Genomic DNA, 23598 nt, shown 5'->3' on the forward strand with positions numbered 1-23598 from the left:
CAAAGCGAAATGTGAATATTATGATTCGAACATCATTCATTCTCGGTTAATTAGAGACCGCATTTTAGCCTACCCGCGGAATTATTCCGACAATATCTTTAGCATATTTTGTAACCAATCAACGATTCGATGGTCACATCAGATATTACAGTAGGAATATATTTAAATAATTCATTGGCAGAAGAATATAATCGACAAAAACTAATCCACAAAAATGTTCTAACGGGAGAAATATGTTGTTACAGATAGACGATCGCAGGATGAGGCAATTACCGTGGATTTCGCTGTGTTTTCAAGTGCTCCTGGTGACGTCGTTGCTCTCCTCGAGCCTGTCGGCCTCGACGAGGTCGCGGGGCAAGAAGAAGATCGCCAAGGAGACGAAGGAGGTGAACATCTGTAACATAGAGGGCCAACATGTGCCGATTTACTGCCTCTGCGACAGCAATCTGATCAGGAACGCGACCACCGCTAAATGCTTGATCTTGAAGCCGATCAATCTGACCGACTCGACCTGGGATTACTTCGGCTCGCAGATCTATCTGCAGGAGTTGACGTTCAACGTGCAGACGATGAACAGCTTGGAGTACATACCGACGCAGTTGTTGCGCCAGCTGAAAAATCTGCAGAAGATCGCGTTCCAATACGCGAAGATCGACCAGCTGGCCGAATACGCGTTCTCGAATCTGTCCACGATCATGGAGATCAACGTGAACCGAAGCTCCATATCGACGCTGAAGAAGCACGCGTTCGAGAACATGAAGAACCTGGCGATCGTCAATCTGAACGAGAACCGTATCGCCGAGATCAACAGGTAACGATCGCATATCTTTGTTAATTTGTTTCGCGAGTCCACGCAATTTGCGACACTCCCGAGAACGGCGTATCGATATTTACCCGATTCGTTGTTACGGGCATCATTATTATAATAACATGTTATCCTTATTTCTGTCCATGATGATTGCTCGCTCACGTTTCTTTCTTTTCGGTTTAATTATATCGTGTTGCCGATAAATATACGATCGACATCGATATTCACTCAGAAGCTGTTTAATTTTAATCAACGAATGGGTTGATGTCCACGAAATATTTGAAAATTTTCTTTCGTTGTCTTAAACACTGTGGACGATGGGGCGATGAATCTGTTAAACAATTAATAATACTAACTAAGCTTTGCTGCGTGTCGTAATATGTTACAAGGCGATTGTTCAAAAACATGAGAACTTGGAGGACAGAATTCACCTTATCATAGGGGTTCAAAAATTTCCTAATTGACTCTGTCGTTTTATTTGGCAACATAATTCTTCCTTGATCGATTCTATTTGAAAAAGAATGCATAAACTGAACTTCACAGATTGAAACAATGTTCTAGTCAGTGTTTCTACAGCGTTCACTCTATATATGTCCCAAATGCCTAGCCGATAAAAGCCCCACTACCGGTGGGATATACTCCTTGATCTCCTGGCCAATCTATGTCCCTGGCTAGACCTGTGGTTTAGACATGCATCGTGTAGGATACGTATGTTAACACTCCTGGGAGATAGAGGCCTCTTCTAGAGCATCGCTGTTCTTTTCTACGTTTGGCGTGGATCATAGTATCTCCTGCCCGATATTTGTCACTGGCTACACCCGCGTTTTGGACATATATCGAGTAAACCATTTGTACCCTGTCAGTAACATTAAAATGGACATTTGGTCTTTACCAACAGTAGTACCCAGGTTATAGCACAAAAAGTGAATCTCTCTCTCTCTCTCTCTCTCTCTCTCTCTCTCTCTCTCTCTCTGAGTATGAGTCTTCCCTATACTAAAATTTGGGCTTGCAGATATATCTACGGAGTACTAATTCGGTGCAGGAGGTTCTGGATTCACGCGCGAGTCTACATCGGGTAGTCTCGGAACGATAAGAGCCCCCTCCACCGAGCACCCTTCATAATTCCGAATGATTCGTTCAATTATCCCGTATTGCGAGCGCCGACACCGCGGGGTCGGGTAAATTGGAAACGTCTTTAGCCGGCATAGGGCGATACTTAGGAGGAATACCGGCTGGATAAATTGCCGAGGAATTTCTCGAGTTCACGATGCCCGGGGTATACGTTCGGTAAGGCTCGAACACGTTTCGGTGAATCGGCGTGTTTGATAACATAATTGAATCGACGCGGCCGCCGGGCCGAGCGCGCGATGTCGCGAGCCTCGAGCGCTCTTGAAATCCGGATAAACCGGTGTTTGACGCAGTTAATAATTGATTGATTAATTAGTGACAGGGCATACGGGTATACGGGTTGCAAGGGCCCGTTTCTCGCCCGCCTGCGATCGATCGGTGGAATTAACCAATTCGACGAAAAAACTCCTCCCCTTGCGACGGAGCTTTACCAAATCGTTCTATCTAGTCGAATTTATTATTCATTCACTGTCATCAAATGGGAATCCTAGTGTACTACCACTGACGGAAAATATTCGATCGAAATCGTGAATATGATTATTAAACGAATTAATCGTATATTAACCCTTATCAAAACCGTCGTGTTAATTTGACACATTCTTCAAAGAATGATGTAAACAATGATGCTATTCCGTCATTTGTAGAACAATTTATTTGAAACTTTTCTTTTTTTTAATGTGACATATTTAATATAGCAACATTATTTGTAGTTTTTGATGCTGTGTAGTAAAATAACTCTTTCATTTCGAAAAGAGTAATACATTGCTAAAAATAAATTTTAGAAATTTATAAAAATGAAAATAAAAAATTAGGATTTGCCTTACACTTATAAAATATGGCTAAAGTATTCAGATTTTAGTAGTCTGTAGTCTACTGCATTATGCACTTATTTTTATAATTCAGTTTTTGACTAGGTCAGGCCTGGGCAATCTCTAGCATTGATTAGTTGACTGCAGCTGAGAGGGGGAGATAACTTTGTAATACAGTTTCTATTGTCGGTATTGGACAATCTTATTCCTCCGCAGAATTCATTCAATTTGAAGAGTATAGCAGAGGAAGAGCAGAACTTTGTAATATAGTTTCTATTCTACGTAATGGATGATCATCTTTCCCCGTAGAATTAATTCATTTCAAAAGTATAACTTCCATCATCTGGCCCGAATTGTAATATTCTACTCGATGACACAGAAATTCATCGAGAAAGTATACCATACTATATTGAACACGATTTTAATATTCAATAAAGTTTCTGCTTAATTTTAGAGGACATCTCGTATTATGGCTGACTTAAAAGAGCTTATACTACTTGAAAATGATAGTACGTATGAACCACGTTCAGTCGCGCTACACAGACTCAACGGAGTTCATATAGTTTGATATAGTACTTCAAATTGTAACCGTAGCACTTTATAAAATTATTTTATTCCATCACGTCAGTTATAAATATTTATTCGAACAAAACTCTCTCTCACAATTAATGGTTTTACGATGGTCATGAAATACTTCCTGACTGAGACACCAGATTTAATGATTGCTATATTTATTATTATAATGAATTCTTATAAACATTCTTAATTTAAAATTATTTTCCATTAAAAATCAACAACAAATTATTATTTTTATTAACAATATTCGAAGTACCAGAAAAATTCAAATGAATATTGTTGCAACGTGTATATTGGTACATTTTGTCGAGCCCCGGTTTAAAATAAAAACGCGTAGCAATTTAAAAATTGCGTTGTCATGTGTAGTAATTATTAAATCAAACTTCAATATTTCATGTTCACATGTAGAGAATACCTTTTTTTTTTATTGTATACAGTGTCGTGAAAGCAACTATATTTGTCAACTTGTCAACAAATTTTAAAGCTTTAATATCGTTTAAATGCACAATTTTTTTCGAAATGATCGATTCAAGTTTTCCAAAGCTTTGAATGTTCTCAGTTACTTTTTCTCGGACGTACAGCATTGAAGTTCCATTAAGGATCTAACGATCAAAGGGATCCGCCGGCAAGTAAATCGGTAATTTCCATATTTCAAAGCAAACACGTGCTGGTACCACTAATTAGGTCATCGACTGCAGTAGGCATCCCTTATCGATGAAGGTCCTTCATCGGCAGGTCCCTTATGGCATTTCAAGTTGAAATTTCAATATCGTGGGTCGGAAAGGCGGTTCTCTCCTGACCGAGAACCTTTTAAGTTCATTTTGAGAAATATGACATTTATTTTCATTGTATTTCACCGTAATTATTGTCATTTTACTTTCCTTGTAAAATACCTTTACAACAGCGCTTTCTTACGAATATTCGGACGGCGGACCATTCTTCTAACCATGCAATTAATAATGACTAGAACCGCTTACCGATTTATTTATCAACTTTTTAAAACATATTTTTGTAGTTATTTCTCGTTGATACGTTAATCTTTCTATTGTTCCTAAAGCAGTTCACCGAATTAATTTGCCAGAAACTGAGCAATTGATTGGCGACATGGACAAACTGGGTCAAAACAGACCCGGACGCTGGCGTTGGAGGGTTAAGGGAGAACCCGATTTGAGAACTTGAAGAGATCGATTTCTTTACATTAGTGAATACGCGGAGAATAAATCGCTAAAGTTTCTGCCGGAAATTCGATGTAGTTGTGTGGGTATAGTTCATGAAGTAGTGGCATCACGCGGATGGATATGCTTGTTGAAAACTTCAAACGCGTTTTTCTCGGATCCACTTATTCGAAATTGGATAGCGAAAAAACCGTTGAATCAATTGAAAAGTCCTATCAATAGCCAACTCCCACCGATCAACCTAAACGTTTCTAAAAAAGAGTCGTTCAAAAAGGCTTAAATCGTTCAAAGCCATGCCAATTTGTCAGAGTTGTTCGGGTTCGTTCAGATAAAGTGATCATGAAATCTGTACATCTAAATCAATTACTACAACTATTATTCGGTCTTTTCTGGTTGGTTGTATGATTACGAAGAAATCCTTGCTTCTATTTATAAAGCGAGTACTGTTGCTCTCCATTCGGCCTCCCATTGTTGTTTACGTACCGTACAACCGGAGAGTTTTGATTATCCAAGCTGAACATAAATAATGAAGTTTGCACTGTTTGTCTCGCGTAGTTCGGCGGACCCATATTTACGAGCATCGAACGTCTACACAAACAGAAAGACTTGTGTGCAATATTAATTTCTATTTGGTCTAAATTAGCGGTCCGCGATTATGACGACGGAACGGTTGACTCGAGACCTATAGTTCCTTCGGGACTTTTGTTCTTCGCGACGAGTACTATAGGATGCAGCAAAGAAAAAATGTTTGACCTTGAAAAAATGGTCAAGGTCAATTATGACTCGAGAGTCAATATTTATCCCGAGGTACAGGGTATAATTTTTAAACACCCTGTGCACGCATGGGGTAGAAAAATAAGGTATTGTTGAGAATTGTTTACGAGTGATGTGTGCCAGAAACTGGAAAACGGTTGGAAGCGTTAAAAAATGATGGCGGTGCAGGATTAATGCGCCGCGAGAGTAGGTGTATCGCGGTTTGGTATCTGGCGTGTTCGCGGAGCGTGCATACGCAATGCATTATCGAGGGATCGACGTGGGGAGGGGTGAGGAGGGGGAGGGTAGGGGAAGGTGGCGCGGGGGAGCGCGAGTTCAGCGACACGGTTCTCCGTTGAAAGCTCCTTATCGGCGCAGCTGGAGGGTGTCGCGCGATCACGATTGCGCGAGACTCGTAATCTCGGCATTGTTGCTGCTCGCTGCGACACTATAAATAAACGCGGAGATCGCTGACGTTCGATACCGGGGCCAGCCACGCGATAGAAACGCGGACAATGCGGTCCGGAGGATGCCGCAGTTTTCACGGCTGGCGAACCGCGCGCGGCGGCGCCGCGCCGCTCGACTTTCCCGCGCGTTTAAAAGCCCGACGCGTTTAGCGATCGCGGTCGCTGATTGAGTGACAAAACTTCATGACCGTCCGCTCGTTGCACCGATACCGTCGATTCCAGCACTCCCGCGAGCGTGTACCGACCGTTTAAAAATGTGTCCCGTCGAAACTGCGGTAAAATGGATTTTCGTTTCGGAAAGCAGTTTCTTTTTACAGGGCGGTTATCCTGGTTTTTCCGGACCGTTTTTCCCGCCAATTTGTCGGAATTCTTTCGGACGAACCGGTGAACTTTTTGTATCAGAATTTTCCACTCGTATTTGCGGATATTCGAAGTGCATATAACCTATTTTTTCCAAGTGAAAGTAATCGAAATTGATCGAAAATAAAGGAAGAATGTGGGCTGCGGTCTGAACCAAAATAATTGAACAATTTTAATTATTTACGAAATTACTGTTTTCTTTTTACTTTTCCGCCACGTTTACCTTGGACAATCAGAATACAGATTAAATTTTCTAAGTGCTCCGTCTAAATTATTAAATAGTCGTACAGTACTAGTAATTGTTTTGTGTTTGCACTATTCTTTTAGAAATGGTGATCTTCGGTGTTTTAAATAGAATGCTATAGGTACACTTTTCTGTATCATATGATAGCGTGTGTCAAGACAAATTCGCTCTTACACTACACAATGACGTTCAAGGTCGTGCAAGGTCAGAAGTGCAAGAAACATTTGGAATATTTCGTACTGCTGTGTTCACAAGTATTATTTATTGGCGAGGCTATAGTGTATGTTCAATATTCTGCAGATTTTATACATTTATGTCCATAACTACTAGATTCAATACAAAGTAAACAATGCAAAGTAAAATTGCGATTAGTCCCAACCGAATGATCAGAAGTTGCAACGACATGACCGTCAAGGAAGAATTAAGTTTGCCGATCATTGGTGCCACATGCGAGCAGTTATGCCAGGTACTGGATCCCGCGGCAGAGTAAAGGAGAAAAGGGGGGACGTGCTAATTGGAAAAAATTGTCGCAAGATCTCCCCCTCTAAGAAAATCCAAACTCCGTAGCGAAACCCGGCGCCGCCGATTCAATTTGGCGCGCAAGTGCGCAGAACTTTCGGGTCGCCATTAACACGGTCATAAAGCTCATCCTCCGGCAGGCTCTCCCAGCGGAATATCTTCGAAGACGTTCCCCGGCCCCAGTGTCTCTCACCCGCCCCATGCATCCAAAACCGTTTCCGATTCACACTGACACGAGTTCGTTTTTCAGGGACACGTTCGTGAATCTGCCGTCGATGAAGAGCCTGTTCCTCTGCCGCAACAACATCAGCACTCTCCACGACAAAGCGTTCATGCATTTGACCTCCCTCGAAGAGCTCGAGCTGGCCGACAATCAGATCAAGGTGATCACCATCGACAGTTTCCACGGTCTGAGGAACTTGATGAAACTCGACCTACGGAACAACCTGATCGACATGATCGGCGACCGTACCTTCGTCGAGATGTCCGCCCTGCGCGAGCTCAAGCTCGACTCGAACAGCATCCAGTTCATCTCGGAGAAGGCGCTCGACGGCCTGAGGAACCTGCGGAAGCTCGGTCTCAGCGACAACAGGCTGGCCAGCCTGAAACCCGATTTCCTCGCTGGAGCACCCGGCGTGTACTTCCTGGATCTCAGGGACAACCAGCTGAAGACCATCACCTTCGACAACATCAAGCCCATCGCGACCAACCTCTACAACAGCTCCAGTCACTTCTACATCACCGGTGAGTCGACTCGATGCATGCTTTACTCTCTTTTTCATTCTAGGTCAACAGAACTGTACAGCAAGGTTGAATCCATGGAACCAGTCTCTCAGAAAATTAATCACGTAGAGAGTTGCCAGATCAAGACTTGTCTCCCCACTCCTCCTTCCCCTTCTACCGCGCTGTTCCCTCACGCTTCCACGCGGTCACGTGACGCGGTTCGTCTCTGTCGCGCGTGCGTCGCAACGTCACGTGACTAATCCGATACTGGCAGGGAGGGGGTAACTTGTTCCCCTCCGTTCGTGGTCCCTCCCCTCATCTGGCGACTCTGACTTAAACCTAAAATCACTACCGAAAAAGAGCATGCTGAGTAAGAAGCTAGTGCTATTTTCGCAACTACTGTGAAGAAACAGTATTTTTTATTATGAAGAACGACCACAATCAACCATAAGTTTCCGCAGAGCTGTCAGACAGCGTTTCCATGAAATTGACCGAACGTTCGAGCCGTATCCCCGTTCTCTAATTGTTAAGCGGTACGGTTAATTTTCGTATTACCGCGAATCCATCAGTCATCCCCGAAGTTTAATAATTCCGGCGGGCGAACTTCGACGATCAAACCCGAACTGAATTTTCCCGTCGCGTCGTCGCGACGCGCTAGACGGTAACAGCCAAAAATTTTGATTTAATAATACGCGAACTTTACGAGCAAGAAATTTGGGTGGGGGTTGGTCGTCGGAAACTTTAATGAAACAGCCGTAACAGGTTTTATACGGGCCACAGGTTGAGGAAGAACTCTGACACAGCCATAAATTCGCCGCCCGTTGTTTCAAGAGAGCGACCGTTCAGCCTCCATTTTTATCGTCGGATAATAGATAATTTCGCGAAGGTATCCGTAACGGGCCGCCGTTAAAGAATATCTCACGGTGAATTTGAATCTGGACGACGAGGCGGCGCGACACCGGTAATCGCTCGCGCAGCGAACGATCACGCAGCTGGTTATCGCATCGTGGAATCTTTAATTCCGCTGGTTAGAAGCGATGCGTGCCAATTTCGCGGTCGTTACAGATCGGCCTTTCAAGGGAGCCCCTCCCCTCCCCCTGCCGCACCGCGAGCATCATGGTCTTTCACCCTTCTCTACGCCCCTAGACGCCCTGATTATCTTCTCCAGAGCTCGTCGATCCTCCACAGTCACAACCAGCAGCGTTCCTCGAATGTTTGGCCCGAACTTTGCCACCGTAATCTACTAACCGTGTTAGAACTTCTCTGGAACTGGCCTTATGACACGTACGTTCGGAACAGTGCCATTTCGGAGACCATAACGGAAGAGACCTAAAAAGATCGAGATTAGCGAAGAGTAGTCGTGGCAACTCAATTACTCAGCCCGGGCTTTCTGTAATTTGTACGGAACGTCTAATATTCGGGGATAGAAGTTTCGAAGCGTTCCAGTGCTGACACTGAAAAATGCCAGATCCCGGTATTTAACAATTTGCACTCCGTTCAATTTTGTTCTGAACGTAACTCGTTTGAACCCTTCGCGAACGAGGTTTTGTTTTGGGAAATTGAAAACATTTTTCACAGACAACTGGATTACGTGATCGAAGTTTTAAATACAGTGTATACTCGGTATATGTCCAATACACGGGTCTGGCCAGGGACATGTATCGGCCAGGAGATAGAGGCCTCGGTTCGTGGCCCCTCGCGGAGTATGCGGCAGTGGGGATAGTTCTGAGACTTTTATCGGCTAGATACTTGGGACATGTATTTTTCGATATATGTCGCCGAGCCCTGGATAATAAATGTCGTGGAATTGTCCCCACTGCCCTGGTCGCCGAGTAGTGAAAACTTCTTCATTTCTCATTATTTTTTTATGGGACTGTCAACAACATATTTCTGACATTTTTCTTATGAAAATGATACCAAATACGATACAATTCCGATCATATTTACATGTGTCACGAAAGGTGGAGAATAAACGACATCAAGAGTGTTGCCGACATATATCGAGAATTCACTGTACAGAGTGAACACTGTAACGGGAAAATGAACGCTATGTACTGATCTTCTCTTCTGTACATAAATAAATTACGTGCAGCAGAAATTTTGTAGGACTCGATGTCGTGAGTACGTCGACCTTCGTCGTCAAAGGACGAACTGTTTTGTTTCATATTTACTCGAGAGACGGTGCCTCTCGAGTAATAAATAAATTATCCTTTCTTACTGATTATTTAAGGTCGATTGTCGATTGTAATACGTAAATGAAATTGCTGAACGGTGTCAGGGCTTACCAGCAAAGCAGGTAAAGCAGGATTGTAAACAAATTAATTGTAGCTGCGGCAAGAGAAGAGAACGTAAATGGCATTATTTCGTTTCAATACGGAAGTTCTGGCAAGGAGGACTGAACTCGTTCTGAAATTAGTGTAACGCGTTCTCGTGACCGACTAACAATAAGTGGTTCCCGCGATCGGACAACCATAAAACGCCTCCCGGTAACTAACCTCGTAAACCTTGAAGAAGGTTGTTCTCCGCGCCGGCTTCGCCGCTGTCCCTGTTCCTTAGTTTGAAATGTAAATAATCCCGGGCACAATATTTCCATCCAGCGCGCGGTTTCCGATATACCACCGGGGCTGGTCTGTCTCTGCCAGGGTTCCATCCATTCTGAAATTACCATAGACCAGCAAAAAGACTGGCCGCGTGGGCGGAGGGGGGGGGGTGGTATCTGCCCCGTAGTTACGTAGCGAGGAAATAGTGGGAGTTACGAGAATTCGAATAATGCTACACGCCGAGCAAATGGGGACGAAGGTCCGGCTCTTTATTTCACCGGCGATCGAACGGAAAATAAGCGAAATTTGAAACTCTGCGAATAGTGAAAAATGAATGGTATGTATTTTGATACTGAATTAAAAGATCATCTCTGATACCGACCAGTTTCGAAAGCGGTTTATTTGAAGTCCAACGAAGCTTTTTCAATGGAGTATGCAGTAGACCGTCGTTTGACTACTAGAAAAACCGTTTGGCAAAAGTTCCTGCAGTGGATCAAAAAAAGTATTTAAAAAAGTATTTCCGATTCTCGGTAGCTTGTCAATGTTTAAATTGTGAAATTCATACTATGTTTTAATATTTCGTGAATGAAATAGCTATAAGAATAATTTCTCGGAGTCATTTTCTACGGTTCCTATTGCAAAGGTGAAATATTTTTTTAATGTCTTCAAAGACCGCCATAAGCGGTAAGGGTGGTTTAAAAATAAATTTAATTTTTCCGGACAGAATGTTATGGTTTTGTCTACGTGATGTGACAGTGCATATTTTAACGAATTCATCGAGGTGCTAACAAAGTCATTTTCGTTCGTGAAAGGTCGTGAAATTATTTAAAAAAAAACGAGCGTCGGAACACAGCACGCTCGTTACTGTCATGTCTGTCCGCTAAGCCTGTTTAAACTTGTATGCCGGTAAACTGTAACAGATACGACTATTACAGACATTTTTTTCCTCCGGAAAAACTACTATGGAGTAAAGCTAGTAAATAATTAAAAGCTAAAAATTAATGACTTTTGCGCTAAAAATATTCTTTTCGTTACAGCAGTTCTAGAACTCACTCAATTGTTGGCTGTTGTTCTATTTGGCTGTTCCATGTAACACCTTACATTTGTTTACATCAAACGCCATGGGGATATTAAGTTTGTTTTGGTTCAGTTGTACACAAAGTCAAATAGGCTTAGAGGACGGACAAGACAGTTAGTGGCGTATTGTAGTCCGACGCTCGGTTTGTTTACGATTTTGCGACCTTCCATGACAGAAAATGACCTTGTTAACACCTCGTCTAAAAACGCACTATCACATTGTATAGACGAAAGTATAGCACTCTATTTGAAAAATTAAATTGACCTCGTAATCTCCCTCGCCATAACAGGTATCAAAAGACTGTTTATACTACAAAACGTCCCCGTCTAAACCAAGCAACTTCTGTTACATTTTTTATCATAAAAAAAAATATTTTCCTTAAAAAATATTTCACCTACCATCATTTTACCATCACATTCGTCTAGTTTTTCTGATTAAATTGACACCGAACACGACATACTTACGATAATAATTACTTGTATAACAAGCCATTAAAGTTTCTTGTCAGTTGACAATTACAGTAGAAGAGCTACACGAATTCTCAACTTCGCTTGTCACACAAGCAATTGTGATCGCAATTATATCGTGTTTGGTGTCATTTTAATCAGAAAAAGGAGACGAATGCGATGGTAAACGTTTCATTAAAAAAAAAAAAAAAAATTAAAACCATTGCTATCTGTTGCCTCGCTCGCATTACCGTGAGTTTCACCGATGCTCGAGCGTGTTCTTCACCTTTCCTTCGAGCGCGTTTGTCGCGTGACTGGTTCCAAGGGGGATCCCCCTAGTGGTGGGGATAAAATTTTGACAGTTACGGTAAAGATCTTTTCGACAGTTACGAATCGAAGACTGTACAGAAAAATCCACTAACCAATTGTTAGTATTCGAGTTGCGGGCCAGACGAACAATTCCGTCCGACGTCCAGGCAGTGTAATAATAAATGTAGGTCGTCGAATTGGGCGAACGAAGTAGATTCGGGAAATCGACGTGCGGGTACGTGGTAGCTTGTTATCGAACCTTTCTTCGATATTTGACCATTCGCTCTATGGTCCGGTGAACTATCTTCGGACGGATGTATTCACCACCTAATACGACCGAGTGTTTGGCGGTGCCGGGATGCCGATGGGATCTGATAAATTGATGGGGACGCGCAACACGAGGAAAGGAACCATGGAAAGAGGGAAATGCCGGACGTGTTTGACCAGCACCGAGATCCCGAAATTCCATTTCACTGTGCAGTAGCATATGCTCCAGTTTGCATATTACTTCTGAAATGTTTGAATTTACCGCCGACCTGCCCTTAGCCCTTTCGAACTTACAATCAAATTCGCCTTCGTCCAATTCTACCATTATGTTGGTTACGCTAGTTTTGTTCCACGTTCTGCAACATGGATGCACAACTTAACTCTCGACTATTGTGCAATTCGACCTGGAAGCAAACCTTTAATCACACCACCGCCCGTAAGTCCTATTATAATACTCACAGTGGAGCCAAGAAGTATTAACTAAATTTGTCAATATTTGCTAATTTCGTTAAAATAACATAGCACAATAAGAAAGTTGGAAATATTTGCTGAGTGCAAGAGAATTAAAAGAGGAATTAATAAACTTTCAAATGTTTGTTTGAAATTTCCTTGGGAGGGATGATTCCAGAGGCGATTTGAAGCAACTTTCTCCTTTGCGAAAATCCTCTCCGCGGCTTCGTTAAGGAGTTATTAACGAAAAGCGCGGACCAATCAGAGCGCGGATACAGCAGGAGGATTCTGACGTCAGCCAATGCCAGCGCCACGCTCAGCGGGACCCGTCGCCGGGGCGGGGTCTCTCTGCTATAGCCGCCCTCTGATTGGCCCGTGTTTTTCGTTAATAACTCCTTAACAAAGCCGCGGAGAGCATTTTCGCAAAGGAAAAAGTTGCTTTAAATCATCTCGAGAATTATCCTTTTCAAGAAAGTACAACATTTTTGGGACAGCCCGTATAAAATCAATTACTTTAGTCTCATGGAATTTCTATGGTTGTTCGGTTCGCAGTCGACGCGTTAAACGATCATATGGAAAAACAAAGTTCGAAAGTTTTCCAATTACTTTAGTCGATGAAGGTTGAAGTAATTGTGTTGCTCGTTTAACTGTGCGGATAATGCGTTGCATATTATGCACTTGAGAAAGAGTTTTAATCTGTGTGATCGTCAGGCATAAGATTACATAAAGATAATATGTATTCGGTGGATGCACTTTATGCGCTAACTGACAACAAAATATGTACGGAGATCCAGACTCTCGTTTTAATGCACATCAGCGGAGGATCATTACGGTTTAATGTGCCGTGCACATTTTATGATTTTGCGTCGCGAACGGCGCGCTTTAAGCGAGATTCATTTAGGATCGGAATGCGATTTAAAGGAACGATACGAATCGATGAGCCGCAATTCGATATTCGCGAATGAAATCTTCGATGTGCTTACTTAATTGAAAATCGATCAACGTTAATACCGTGGAATTATTGTTTGATAGAACTATATTGTTTTAGGCGGAGTTGATCATATATTTCCGAATCGATAAAAACGTATCGAGCGTACATTTTTGAAAATTTTTCCAAACACATGCGAAAACATTGAAACGCATCAAACACGTTATAATCAGAGATCTCGATAATCCATTTTCAGCAATTGAACTTTTTGAACGGATTTCACCGCAGGGAAATACGAATTACAATATCGAAATGTCTCGAACAATTTATTCAACCGTAACGGTATTGATTGAATCCTAAGTGATTGTACGAATTAATAATATTCGTAGGAGCCGACACGAGCATGCATATTACTGCTGTGTTACGTTATACCAATCCGGAACGAGAACAATTTATCCAGCTGATCAGCGTTAATTTTGTCTGTCATTTTAACGTGCACAGGAGGAATTGTTATCGGTCGGTTGACGTCCCCTTTATCAATACAATTTAGTGGTCTGCGGTTTTTAATTAGCGCGAGTTCTTTTACCTTCCAAAGTCTCGTGACTAGACTGTGGATTTGATTCATTCATAAGAAAAATTAGTGGGCCAAATGGAAAACGGTCAAAATATTTAAAGAACTCATGTTTATTCTGTTTTCCACGTATTACAATGATTAATAAAAGAAATAAATGTCTAGACAGTTTTTATTTTGCATAAAAATCCCCAGTCTACTCACAACAGACGCCTTTGGCAGGATCTTTAACAATTTGCACTCACCTATTATTTATGAAATTAATTACTCTATTTAGGTAGGATTGGGCACGAAATTTTATTAAAACTGAGTTCGAAATTGATTTCGATTTTCCATTGAATTTTTAACTACGTACATTGTTCCTCCGAGTATAGAAGTTTACAATATTGCATAATATATCTCCAGAAAATTAAAGAATGAAAAAATCATTGCTCTCGACAATAGCTCACACTTGAATTTACATAAAACTGGTATCTTTAAAAATAGTAATATATATTTCTTCGGATTTTTAGAGTTTTCGAATCCTTTCTAACGTGTTTGCCTAATCAGAAAAATCCGAAAAAATACATATTAATAAGATACAACTACTATAACGATATAAGCGTGGTCATCTGATAACTTGAACACGAAGTCACCAATTTTACGTTTCTGGAATTTTTAAAGAATCCATTCCCTTGTTAAAAATTCGGAAAAAATCCATAATTGCGCGTGCTATGAGATAGAATGTTCGTGAATTTTTTCGTAATTTTTTGTAGAGCGAAACCGAAGAAAAGAGTACAATTCATTAAAACCGTGTTCGCCTACCCTCGTGGTAGAAATTTGAAACGTGCCACACACGGTTCTCTACGGTTGAAATCTGTCGATTGTTCGTGATACCATTAAACAAATGACTTCGAATTTCCACGGGGAAAAGGGCAGAACTTTCCCTTACACATAATACGTTGCGAAACATAATTCCAGCAAAAAGAAGATGGCCATTCAACTAGCAATTTCAATCGAGTTATTGGTGTTCGGCGAGAAACAGCGCCAACTGCGCCCGGAATCAGTCCTTCCGGTTACGTTCCCGGAATTTCTAGTTCGCAGAAACTCTCTCCCTCTCTCTCTCTCCCTCTCTCTCTCCCTCTCCCGGAGAGAGACCGGCGATCACGAGCGAGGGCGTCGGGACGCCGCTCGTCGCTTCGAAGGATTGTGTAACTCCGCTCGCTAATGGAATCGGACGAGGCAGCCTCGTCAAAAAGTTGATCAACTTCCCGCGCCAGACCGTGTCCGGACCCAACGATTCCGCGGCAAGAAATTTCTGGAAGCGTGAGTTTAATAAGGAGGCTGATGGACACGTAACGTCCTGTCGAGTTTCCTCCGAACCCGGAGACCAGTCCAGTTAAAGGCCGTTGACCCCGAACAGAGAAGCTTCGAACAGTTTTCGAGTGGATGGGGTGGAGGGGGGGGGGGGGGGCTCCTCCATTAGGAAAAAAGAAGACTGATTCGTCCAGACCCCGGGAAAACTTCGACCCAAAAGGGTGCGCTTTCCAGGAGGAAATTAGATATATACGCATCTGACAGCGATCCCTGCTACAGACGGAATCTATTGAATTTTCTCTCGAAGAAAATAGAACATGATGCTCGGAGTTCTTGTACTGAATCTGAATAGTTCGCGACTAGGGGGAGGGGGTTTCAATACTTTTGGTATCCTTTCCTTTGAAATTAACTTGTACCAGTTTATTTATTACCGTAGGGGCCCTTCAAATGCCTTTTTTTACCGTGATGGTAATCTCTTATTATGGATTCCTCGCTGTCCCTGGGGTCAAGGGAAGGGATAGTGGGGCTCCCACTGATTACACCACGGTGACCTTTCCAGGAACGCCACTCCGGGGGGAAGTGAAGATTCCCCCGGAAAATACCTAAGCTATTCGGACACCTCGAGAATCCCCCACCCGGTGTCCCCCCACCCGGGGGGCCTCACGGGTGGGCCCCCGGTGACCCCCCTCCTTGCGCATGGGAAGGGGGCCCGTAGGTCCCCCCCTCCGGCCGTGGGAGGGCCCCCCGAATGCCTGCTTCTCCCACCAACCTCTTCTTCCCCCACCGCGCACCTTCGTCGCGTTCGCTAGCGTTTTGCGTCTTCGTGACCCCACGGTGCCCTTCGATAACGGCGCTTTCTGGAAGGGGACAGTGGTCGCTGTGGCGGGGACGGTCTTGTCTCAGTTTAGACTAAGTTGCCCATCCGTGCGGACAGGACCATGGATTATCCTCACCTGCGATGTCTTGGAGGCTTTAGTGTTCCAACATGATTTAGATGTAAGTAGCTTGATCTGATCAAATTTGTAAAGTGTCAGTCGTTTACTATACGTGTTCAATCGTGCAATCTGAAGTTAGAAGCCTCTAGTTCGGAGTAAATTTGTGTATTTAATTATATGTTAAGGGGGAGGGGTTTAAATATTTTTTACTGTCGTCGTTTCATATTTGTGGAAATTATAATTTTGACACTTCAAAGGGATATATTATCATTTGATTAATACGGTCTATCCATCGATTTAACTGTTAAAACAATACTACTATTGTGACAGATACTCGTTCACAGAGAACAATTTGCGAAGAAAAGGGTTATAGATTAGGGTACAATAGATTACGTATCTGGATACATATCACAGTGGACACTATTAAATGACAATTCTATTATAACGCGTTACCGCAATAATTCTGTAATCTCGTCTGTACAGTTCCCAATAGTTCGACCCTTTCTCGATTCGGTAATTAAACAATTTAATTACAACCCGTAGCCTTGACGCACTCGACACTTAATATTTCTCATGTTTCGACGAAAATGAAACGCCCGAACGAATTTTCATAACGCGTGCCAACTATTGCGATATTGCATGCGTACATGTGAATCATTTTTATTTTTCCCTGTTCATTTTCCGGTATATCTTGTGCATACTGCTTCATTACGTCATGCATGTCGTTCATTTATAAACAAAGTGGCATAACTCAAAATATATTTGTAAAAAGAATTATAATAATAGATATATAAATTGTGGTGTCCTGTATAATTAATGTACACGACAGTTAACGCAGTATCTAAATAACAACAAATTATTTTACATTTCTAAGTTGGTTATATGCGATAAAAAATTGGCAATTTTAGATCATTTTCAAATGGCACTCCTGTAAAATTTCCCTTTTCTGACTTATGTCACTTTTTCTATGAATGAACGACGTTCTCACAACTTTGACTAATATTAAAATGTTGTTTTAAATAGACAGACAAGTGATTTAAGTAATGACACTCAAATTGGATAAATTGCCTGACATACAAATAAATCAAGAGTAATAAGTAAATGGTAGTACATCATATCGTAATAACAAATCAATAGGTACGTATGCTTACATTAATAATTAATAATTTCGGTCGTTAATTGCAATTTGTCATTTATGGTAACCGGTACATTAACGGAAACGTTTCCTTAATTATCCCAGTGCTTCATTAACTTTACAATTCCATATTGATAATAAGAAAATCATCAGAAATTACTGTTTTGCATTGATGATATTAATAATGAAACATTATTTTGGAACACCCTGTACTTCATTTTTAATAGGAGAAATATCCAATTGAAGAAAGAATTTTTTCCCTGGTCCGAATTTCTATAGAACGGTTTCATAAATTTTACATACAAAAATATTGACATACGTGGTTGTTTATGATAATAACAAAATAGCGTATTAGTGCAATTTAGAACGCGAAAAAATTACTACTAGGAAGTATAACACCGAAAACGGAAATCTTGTAGTAAAAATAATATTAGCACATTACTGATTTAATTGCACATTTAGGAGCATCGCGTTATAAAAAAAAAAGCAACAAAAAATTCGATCATGTGTCGAAATTGAATCCAGCGATATCGCATAATGATCCTATTGATTTCTATAAATTTTATTTCAAATGCAAATCTAAAACTGTTAAACTTAAAATTGCTTTATTTTAATGGTTGAAGCACTAAGATCTTTTCAAAAATTATGATGCGATACGACCGGATAAAATTTTAATTATAAACGCAGTTTTTATTGCTCTTTCTGGAACACGGCGCTCCTACTTGCACAATTACATGCAAATCAGAAATGCGTCGATACTTGTTCCACCGCAAGGTTTCCGTTCTCTGTACGGTATTTTTTAATGTTAAATAATGACTTTTTCCAAACGAGCGTGTTATTCTCGTACGTAATAAATAGACTCGCGGATTTTTCTGTAAAATAAAATTTGCTCCATCAATTACACGGGAGTTACATAAAAATTGATTTGTTCTCTCAATAATTTTAATAGGTTCTAAATAACGTATTAAATTAATCTCATTCATTTTTGCTATAAATGCATAAAATAATTTCCCTATATCGAGATTAAAGCAGTGGACATATTTAAAAAAATTCAAGGGCACCAGCGTATTAGAGTAATTAAAGGAAGAAAGTAATTTTGATTTCGTTCCTGTGTGTTGCAATCAATGAAAATATTTTGCATAAAGATCCGCAGTCTAATTATCATAAAAAATTGATGCTGAATACTTTCTTTGTCCGCTCTTTCTATATCATTTTCATACGGAATTTATGGCGTTTCAAGCTTATGGAAAAAGCGTGCGCATAATACGTCTCTACGTACGGGTTTCAACGCGACGGTTAATAAATTGTCGTCAATAACGATGTTTCCAATCTTTTTTTTTTTATCTGGCCGTCTTTTTGCTCGACACGGTCGCCGGGTGGATTAGCAAAAACGTGAATGAAGAGAAGAAAAAGGACGATGGCTGGAAAGACCACCGGCTCGAGATTGATATTTCGTGTTAGCCACTTTTTATTTGTCCGGATATAATGAATGTTTCGCGGCTTTCTGTCGTGTCCCGCTTCCCTATCGATCCTCGTATTAGAAGAGAAAGAAACCGTGGTTCAAAGCTTATCAGAGTACTCGATAGATTACTAATGGACGACCGATAGCGCAGTTGCGATACCTGTTTCATTCTTTTTATACTCCAATCACACAGAATTCGCAATTAATCTCGCGGACCATAATATCGAGCAGAGTCACTTCGGAGCATTCGATTCAACTTCATAATTATAAATATATCCAGCGTTTCTTTTAGCAATCGAATAATTTATTAGCCTCCTTTCTGTCAAGTTAACTTTTTCAAAATTAATATTAAGTTCAATCAAAAAGTCGTAATCCATCTTTGTGTACTATATTACTACACTACGGATCTTCATGCAGTTATAGTACTTACATACCCATTCCTAAAATTCAAGAAAACATTTGCAGTAACAAACAATGAAATCTCTATGACTACCACTAGAAATTTTTCAGTTAACAAATCGAACTTGTTCCTGATCCTAATTTTTTACAAAATAATCCACGAAAGTCGAAATTGATATAAATATGTCCACAGTCTAATTATTACGGAATTGGCATTATTTTTACTGCAAATAATTTTTGAAAAGTTGGAGAAAAACATTTGGGAGATAAAGAACCTTCAGGATACTGACCACTTGATGTGTCATTCAAATTAGGTACTTTTTGCGTTTTCAAAAATGAACCAAGATATTCGGGGGAGCAGATTTGAATAATTAACTGTATTTTCGTTTGACAATTATCGAAGCATATTTTCGCGAAAGGGGTGTGCAAAATGTCCTGTCAGATTATTCCAGAGATTTCTCCACTTATGCTGAAAATTTAGAAGACCGGTACACGGTGTTATTAGTTGCTAAGGTCTCTGTTTTTACCTGCAACAATTGTTGCGTTATCTGGCGACCGGTGCTCAACTGTCCGAGCACGAGCGTAAATTTCCATGGCTGTACGTAATCTCGCGTGACTATAAGGAACAATATTGGGGGATGGGGGGGTGGAGGGGTGGGGGTAAATATTGGAGCATCTGCGTGCCACCTGTGGCGCACATATTCAAGTACGTATTTCCTATAATCGGGTGTTTCCTGTATCCGATATCCAAGTTTTCCTCTTGCAGTTGGAGGAACAGTTTTCGCGATGAGTTCCCCGAGAGCTGGCTATACTTGGGGGATATTCCCGTATACATAAATTTGTAGATCAGGATACAGATCACGCGGACCGAATAAAAATTTTCCTTCGGACAACGGTAGAACTGGAGTTGTTCGAAGTTGTTCGATTTCCTAGCAAATATCGAAGCATTACTAGATTTTGCATTTACGTCGTTTATGGGGCCCTCTATTTTATTAATCCTCGCTTGGCAGTTACTAATTTGAGATCGACGTTGGCCCCCTTATTGGGCCCAATGCAAGTACAAAAAATAGATACTGGATAATTAGATACAGTAAATTCTCTATAAATGTCCACAACACGTCATATATCGGATAGGAGACACTATTCTTTGATTCTCGTCGAACGTAGAACAGGACAGCGGAGCTCTAGAGGAATACAGTGATTACTCGATATATGTCCAGAACACGGGTCCAGCCGGGGACATATATCGGCTAGGAGGATACTATTTTGATCCACGCCGAACGTAGAAAAGTATAGTGAAGCTCTAGACTCCTCGGTTTATGGCCCTCGCTGGGTATACTGTGCAGAAGTGGGGCTCCGGGACTTTTATCGGCTAGGCGAGTGTGACAAATATCGAGTAAAGTTTGTACTAGAATTAGATGTACTGGATAATTATAATACTAGCAGGGGTATTTAACACTAGATTTACGGGATCCGTCAAAATGACGGATTCTAATATTTTTAATTCACGAATATTGAGATTGCAAACATGGATCCGTGTGAAATTATTTAACAAATTCATTTCTCTAGGTATATATCATTTAAAAAATGGCTACAGATTTCGATAGATATATCCATGTTATCCCTTTGCACTCGAAGCCATTTTAACTCTGAAATGAAACATTTCTTCCGACCTAGAATATTTCTTTCTACATATATTTTGTCATGCTATTCATACGAAAATGGTGCAATTTACTCGTACAGTACTGAAATGTTTAGTAATTTATTAAATAGAAACAAATTTAATAATGTAAAAAATATTTTTAATAATGATACAGGAATTTTTAGTGGCGCCTTATGGTCGCCATTCGAGTGCCAAGGGTTGTTTTTATAAGGAAATGTAAAATAGTCATTTTTAGTGCTCCGTGAACCTAGTGTTAATCCCAGTGTTCGCGAATAAGTGAAGTTTCGAAGTCGCGTTGATTTTCGTCCCACTTTTTACAAATAATCGACCACCTTGCGTGGCGAGTTCAAGAACCCCGGACGCGGCGTCTCCGTCATTACGGATGACGCAGCCCGTAGTCGTTTCATTGATCGCTAATAGATCTACCGTGTCCGGCGGCAGTAAATCGCGATGCTGATCGCCGCCCCGTTCTCTTTAAGCACGCCATCGTAATAGAATAGAGCGACTCGGGGCGAAAGGCATGAAACAACGGGACGACGAATGCTCCCGGATCGGATCCGTGTCTCGAGGCTTCTGAAAACACTTGAGAGAGGGATGCAACCGTCGTGCGCCCCGAGCTCGCCGGAGTAATCGCCGCGAATTTATTACCCCATCGCCGTTGCTACGCTATATATCAGAATGCTAGCAGGTGGCACGACCGCTGCGGACGATTAATAAAATCGGCACGCGCCACGTTTTACTTGGTTTCGCGTAATCACGCACACGCGCATCGCTACCTACTGCCGCAATTGAGTAATCGCCGCGTTTCACAGCCACCAGTTTCGCCTATATACGGCATCATACGATTTCCTTGGCTGAACTTTACAACCCCCACTCCTCCCCCGCCAAGCGTTTGCTACCTATTATACGTCACTTTGCTCGTTTCGAATGCCACACCATGCCCTCGACGACAATTTCTTTTTCCTTTCTTGGCTCTCTACCCTTCTTCTCGAGGACTCGTACAGGCCTCTCGAATTTCTCCAAATTTGGGCAGATTTTCATACAATTTTTCACGTCAATCTCTGCATAGCTTGTCCAGGGACGTAAAATCGAAATTATTAACCCTTTGCACTCGAGGCCTTTTTCGCTTGCGCGAACCAGCAACTCGAGACGATTTCGGCCAAATTAGGGAAACATTTTACAAGTACTTTAAAATCATTTATCAACAAACAAACGTATACAAATAACAAAATTTCACCAATTTATTTATTTTTATATCAAAAACAACAAAATTTTAGAAATATTATACACTGTAATTAGTTTTTGTATGATATTGCGTGAAACAATGCCTAAGATGCAACCTAGGTTTATCAGGACACGTATCACAATAATATGTTACTTCCCGCCTACCTCCAGGCGTATTACGGTCAGAGCAAACCTTACAGTCCCTTTTCGGCCCTTTAAGTACTATGTGCAGCTTTCCATTGAGTCTAATGTCATCAGAATGCGACGTAGACGCTTGTTCACGATGCTGGCGATATGTTCCTCTCAATTGCTAAACAAGTGTTTTGAAAAATTTCAAATGGCTCAGTGGCTTTTTCCCTTTTTTAGTCTTCTCTTGTTTGTAGAGAAGGTAAGAATTGATGAGGCAAATTTCCATGACCCAAAAAAAAAAAGACTGTAACGCCGCAGCAGCGTCACACAGTGGGCAATTTGGACGAAAACGGATTCAAAATCAAAGAACTTTCGATAGAAATGATTTCATTAGTTTTTGTCACAAAAATCTATTTTTTACAACATCCTGACGTCGTAGACAAATTTTGAAACCAAATTTGAAATCAGCGTGAAAAAATCTATGGGAAATGGTGTATAACATGTTAAAAAAATTTTCCGCGCGTTGTATTGGAAAAACCACAATTTTCTTGAAATTGTTCAAGTTTAACGAATTTTCTCAAGGTTAAAAAACGTTCGTACCATAATCTCCTTATTTTTCCCTTATTCTACAAAGTTTCAGCTTTAATTAAAAAAAAAATTTCATCACTCTACCTCATTTCTATCGAAAGTTCTTTGATTTTGAATCCGATTCAAATCAGCCGGGCGCCGTATCGGCGCCGCTCGAGTGCAAAGGGTTAATATTGTTATTATACTTGTCACTCTCGGGCGTACCAATTTTTCGGAATTTATTCCGTGCTGTAATGTTATTGTCTTAGATATATAGTGTTTACTCGATATATGTCCAAAACACGGGTCTAACCAGAGACAAGTATCGGCAAGGAGAGATACTATTCTCTGATCCACGCCGCACAGTGGGCAATTTGGACAAAATCGGATTCATAATCAAGGAACTTTCGATAGGAATGAGGTAGAGCGATGAAATTTTTTTTTTAATGAAAGCTGTAACTTTGTAGAATATGGGAAAAATAGAGAGATTGTGGTACGAACGTTTGTTAACCTCGAGAAAATTCGTTAAACGCGCACAAATTCAAGAAAATTTTACTTTTTCCAATACCACGCGCGCAAAAAATTTTTTTTTAACATGCTATACATTACTTCCCATAGATTTTTTCACGCTGATTTC

The 23598-nt window shown here is 41.0% G+C and overlaps 1 protein-coding gene across 1 annotated transcript in view; it reads left to right on the forward strand.

Moving 5' to 3' along the window:
• Positions 1–260: 260 nt before the first annotated feature.
• Positions 261–23598, forward strand: part of Con (leucine rich repeat protein connectin) — a 170440-nt gene continuing 147102 nt past the window's right edge. The window contains exons 1-2 of the mRNA XM_076800678.1: positions 261–811; positions 7090–7583. Of these exons, the coding sequence (XP_076656793.1) occupies positions 261–811; positions 7090–7583 (1045 nt within the window). The remainder of the gene's footprint in view (positions 812–7089; positions 7584–23598) is intronic.

The sequence above is a fragment of the Halictus rubicundus genome, chromosome 15 (genome assembly GCF_050948215.1).
Source record: "Halictus rubicundus isolate RS-2024b chromosome 15, iyHalRubi1_principal, whole genome shotgun sequence".
In the NCBI taxonomy this organism is placed as follows: domain Eukaryota; kingdom Metazoa; phylum Arthropoda; class Insecta; order Hymenoptera; family Halictidae; genus Halictus; species Halictus rubicundus.